At 24.4% G+C, this 3289-nt stretch overlaps 1 protein-coding gene across 1 annotated transcript in view; it reads right to left on the reverse strand.

Moving 5' to 3' along the window:
* Positions 1-1507: 1507 nt before the first annotated feature.
* LOC117175264 (sugar transporter SWEET1-like) overlaps positions 1508-3289 on the reverse strand; it is a 15567-nt gene continuing 13785 nt past the window's right edge. Inside the window, exon 3 of the mRNA XM_033364971.1 lies at positions 1508-1756. Coding sequence (XP_033220862.1) covers positions 1664-1756 — 93 coding nt within the window. The 3' untranslated portion in view covers positions 1508-1663. The remainder of the gene's footprint in view (positions 1757-3289) is intronic.

Below are 3289 nucleotides of genomic sequence, written 5' to 3' on the forward strand. Positions count from 1 at the left end.
TATTTTACTTACAAGAAAAGTTCTTAGGTTCAAAAAAACATTCAGTGAACTGAAAAACTGTGGTCGGTAATATAGGTATTTAGCTGTGTCACATGCCCTTAAGCATACTGCGTCAATCGTCAGTTTGTTAACAGCAGCTGCTGAAGTGGAGATAAAAAAATCTTGGGGTTCTGAACACCCAGTGTGCACTTTAGTGAAAAAATAATTTTTGACTAAATTTTTGTTGTGGAAACTTTATTGGTTTTTTTTTAGTTTCTAATGTAAGTATATCATATGAAGTGAAATAATATTTTTTTTTCGATTATTTCATACTTTTTTTCTTTGTAGATGAGCCGACCGTGGATGTGTGGAATACAATATAATGGTTAAAATACAGCTATATATGTCTCTTTTTTCAATTTTTTTGTATTTTTATAGCATTACATGTCAAAGTTCTTAAATTTGTACAATAATAAATCGATTTAAAAGCAAAAAATCTGATTCATCATTTTATTATAAAATTGACTCTTCAACTTTGCAGATAAATATCTTTATTGAAACCACCAATGTTGCAATATTTTTTTTATGAAAGTAGACTATTTCAAGAGTATAGTCATAAATTTTCAGGTGAAAATAATTAAAATTGCGTGAGTTATGAATTTTTAAGTAAAACACCCCATTTTTCACTTCTTTTTTTCAATAATTTTTTAAACAAACTTAAACTAAATAAATGGCTATAAAATCAACTCTACCTTATAAAAGATACCTTAAACTATGGCGGATAATTTTATTGTGACAAAATATTCAATAGGGGGTAAAAATGCATGATTAAATACGCTGGGGTATATAACACCCACGATGCACTTAACCGTGATTTTTACAATGTATCCACTTTGAGGGTTGATTATTTCGTGAAAAATTAAAGTTAAAAAAAACCGTGAAGTCTGTAAAAGAGAAAATAGAGAATTTCAATAATAAAAATAATTGTATTTACAGAAGCCTTAGAATTACATAAAAGTCAACAAGACAAAAAATATAGTCAACTTTTTAGACAATAATGATGAAATTACAATGATTTCATTTAGGCAATTTCACTTTCTCGCCATTCCCCGCCCATCCATGCATAACAAATGACGAAGTCAATCGTCAATCTCGATAATTGCTTGACCTTCTTTCAATCAGATAGAGCGATTATCCATCCGGCTCGAATTCACTATCGTAATTAACCTGATAACTCAGGCGCTAAAAATACTCAAACATTTAAATCTATCAATTTTCTAGTTTGTTACAAAAAATAGAGAAAACTTTTCTTTACATTTATTCCAACTATTTCACTATATTTATTCGAATTTAAAACATTTTGAAGAATAGGAACTCTGCTTTAATTTAATTATTCAGAGACATTTTCTTTCTACTATTAAAATTTAAGTATTCGATTGCTTTATGGTTATCTTCCATTTTCTATTAAAAATATGTTTATCTGTATAATTATTAATTATTAAGCTTTAAAAGTCTTAAACAAATACTAAATTTTGTTAAAATAATAATAAAATACTTTTTGAAAGACTTAAAAACTTGAGTTAAGTTTTTAAACTGTGACAACAATAAATTCCTTAAATGTAAGCTCGCAGGAATGTTGTGTACCACTAATTTTTTGCAAGCATATACTAAAAATTTTGAAAAATTAATTTGTCTTCTTCGGATCAGGCTTTGATGGAAATATCGCAAAGAGCGACAACTCTGCTGCGCATATAACGAACCCAACTGCGTTCTGGAACTGTAATTATTATATTATAATTGATTTCATTTTATTTATGAAATTTAAATTGTTGATTTAAATTACCCAGGGTTGCCGTTTTATTCGAAGAAAAAAATTTCCCGTTTTTTCCTGGTTCGCAAACATTTTTCACGGCCAATTAAATTTAACAAATCAAAATATATTCTGAACATTTTTCTATATAAAGTAATAAATAATAAACAACAAAATGAAACATTCAAAGTGGAACCCTTAAATCCCAAACTTTTAAAATGGATGTTTATAAGTTTTCAATTCAAAAATTGTGTATTCAAATGCTCAATAACTTACACGTATAAAACTGGAAGGTACTAACACTTTTAAATTAAACAGTGTTAAATGAAATGCAAATAAACTGCAAAATTTAGAACTTTTATAAATTATAGAGTTCAAAGATTCAGATTAAGTTCCAAAAATATAAATCCACGTTAATATTTTCAATAGTCTAAATTAAAAAATCAAGCAATGAACTTTAAAAATTTACAAAATTATATAATTTTAAGTAATTTTAAGCTACACATTTAAAATTGAAAAATAATTTTTTCAACTTAACAGTTCTTAAATTAGAAGTTAAATTATTTTTATTTTAAATAGTCTAGGCATCCTTTAAATCCAAATTCAAAGTCATTTTTGCATTTTTTGTCATAATTTTAAAACATATTTCAAAATGAATGGAATTTTTTCTATAACTTTTATAAAATTCTTCAAATTAAATGAAAAAATTAAATTTGAATTTATGAATAATAGAACATTTATTATTTGTAAAAATATTAAAGTAGTATTGAGAGATTTTTAGAAGTTTCAAAAAGATTCGAATTAAATGTAGAACTTGAAATAATTTGAAATACTTACAGCCGATTTTAAAATAAAATTTAGATTTTTGCAGATTTCAAACAAAAAATTTTAGAGTTTTTTTAAGAATTATGAAAGACTACAAAAGAATAAAAATTTGCTTAAGATTCTTAGGAAAATTGAAAATGATTTTTCACTTTGAAAAAATTATTGTAACAGAAAGTTTAAGAAGATTTAAAGAGATTTGCAAAATTGGCAAATCCATTTTTCTACCAAAAATAGACGAATTACGAATTAAAAAATATTGTTTTTTAATCAAAAATTGAATAGTTAAAAAAATTAATTTCAAACAAAAAAAGAATTTTCATCAAACTAGTTACTTCTTCAAATAAAGTGTTAAATTTTCTTTTAAAATGATGAATCTTCAAATGGAATAGTTTAATTTTTAACCGAAAAATAAATTTTCAACCGTAAGAAAATTAATTTCTGCCAAAAAAGACCAATTTTGAATTTTAAAAAAATCATCTTTAACCGCAAATGGAATAGTCACATTTTCAATTTAAAAGAAATAATTTTCTAGACAAAAAAGACTAATTTTTAACTAAAATGATGAATCGTCAATTTTAATTTAAAAAGATTAATTTTAAGGTTAAATGATGAATCATTAACTATAAATTATTCAATTTTTAACAACGAAAATTAATTTTTACACAAAAGACGAAT

Source organism: Belonocnema kinseyi, chromosome 6 (genome assembly GCF_010883055.1).
Source record: "Belonocnema kinseyi isolate 2016_QV_RU_SX_M_011 chromosome 6, B_treatae_v1, whole genome shotgun sequence".
Taxonomy (NCBI): domain Eukaryota; kingdom Metazoa; phylum Arthropoda; class Insecta; order Hymenoptera; family Cynipidae; genus Belonocnema; species Belonocnema kinseyi.